Here is a 1668-nt window from a genome sequence, read left to right as displayed (position 1 = left end):
CTACACCCCATCGCCACCCCGGTCCTTGCGCTCATCCCTCTTGGCATCGTAGGCCACAGCAGCCGGCATGAAGAACCACAGGATGCCGCTGAAGCTGATCATCCCGGCGCAGATCCACATGCTCACCACGTAGCTGTCTGTTGCGTCGCGGATTGACCCTGTGGGAGCGAGGAGACCTCTGTGGTGGTATGGAATGTAACGGTGTAAGCGAATCTTATTACCAGAATCATATATAAACAAGCACGTAATGGACATATGTATTTATATGTGTATGTGTATATATACATATATATATATATATATATATATATATATATATATACACACACATATATACATATATATATGTGTGTGTGTGTGTGTGTGTGTGTGTGTGTGTGTGTGTGTGTGTGTGTGTGTGTGTGTCTGTGTGTGTGTGTGTATGTGTATGTGTGTGTGTGTGTGTGTGTGTGTGTTTGTGTGTATGTGTGTGTGTATATGTATATATATATATGTATATATATATATATATATATATATATATATATATATATATATATATATATATATATATATGCTCAATTCCTTGTCAAAGTCGGCTCCTGCCCAAGTGCTTCTGCCTTCCGCCCCGCCGTCCGCAGGCCTCACCAATGATGGGTCCGAGGGCGACGAAGCCAACGCCGACGGTGAGGGAGGAAGCCCCAAAGACCGGCGCCAGGTTATCTAGGCCCATGATGTTGATGATGATGAGAGTGTTAAGGCTCATGCTGGATCCGATGCCCAGGCCCAGCATGCCCATGACCACCACCATCCACGTCAGGCTCGGCAGTAGAGGGAACGCTGTAGAATGTTGCAACAAAAGTCTAACGTCTTAATCATTAATTTTGTGCGAAAAAAAATCATTGAAAGCGCAAAAAATAAGTTATCATCAGCTCATAGTATGAAATATAAAGAATCCCTTATTCGTACACTAACAGACGTTATTCAGTAAAATGTTTAAACACGGTCAGTAAGCAGTGACTCACCTGCCATCGCGCCCCCAAGGACGACGTGGCCGCCCAAATACCACAGCCTCATGTTAAACCAAGGCCAGTCAGATAACAGCGACATCGATAAGCGTGATATCAAGTTGCAAATTGCAGCCACAGAAAGACAATAAGTAGAATCTTGGAGCGTATAACCTGATGCTTGCATTGAAAAGGGCACCATCATTATGAAATTCAAATAGCCATTTGCATAGAATGAGCTTGCAATTGATATAATGATTGCGCGCAAGGAATAAGTAAGAATCTTAACATCTGCAACGATACTACTTAGCAAGCGATGCAGCTGAGTGTCGCCGCCTTTTTTGTCGCTGCTTTCGGTAGTCTCCAGGGCCTTCTCTCGCTCCCTGATGGCAGAAATTGCGGCGTGATTGGCGAGTGCCATGGAAGAGATGGACAGAGTAGAGTTGTAGTATGAGGGAACCGAGTCGTAGGAGCATTCGCTGACGTAGCGATGCCTCGCGGTCCTCCTGATCTGGGGGTGGATGGGGCCACTCTCCTCCTCCTGGTCCTCACTGATGCCCCTCAGGGATATGCCGGAGTACGTCTTGGAGAAAGCCAGGGAAGCGCCAGACGCCACTTTCCTGATGCTGAGTAAATCCGAGTACGTGGGTCTGATTCCTAGGGATGAAGTGGAAGTGACTCT

The 1668-nt window shown here is 46.1% G+C and overlaps 1 protein-coding gene across 1 annotated transcript in view; it reads right to left on the bottom strand.

Moving 5' to 3' along the window:
• The window catches only part of LOC125032999, a 20917-nt gene continuing 19249 nt past the window's right edge, over nucleotides 1–1668 (bottom strand). Inside the window, exons 3-5 of the mRNA XM_047624447.1 lie at nucleotides 1005–1668; nucleotides 628–819; nucleotides 1–158 (exon numbers count right to left, since the gene is read on the bottom strand). The exon at nucleotides 1005–1668 is cut by the window's right edge and continues 332 nt beyond it. Coding sequence (XP_047480403.1) covers nucleotides 1–158; nucleotides 628–819; nucleotides 1005–1668 — 1014 coding nt within the window. The remainder of the gene's footprint in view (nucleotides 159–627; nucleotides 820–1004) is intronic.

This window comes from Penaeus chinensis, chromosome 15, assembly GCF_019202785.1.
Source record: "Penaeus chinensis breed Huanghai No. 1 chromosome 15, ASM1920278v2, whole genome shotgun sequence".
Lineage (NCBI taxonomy): Eukaryota > Metazoa > Arthropoda > Malacostraca > Decapoda > Penaeidae > Penaeus > Penaeus chinensis.
The sequence above is the reverse complement of the archived record's forward strand: the minus strand, read 5'-3'. Positions and strand labels throughout refer to the sequence as shown.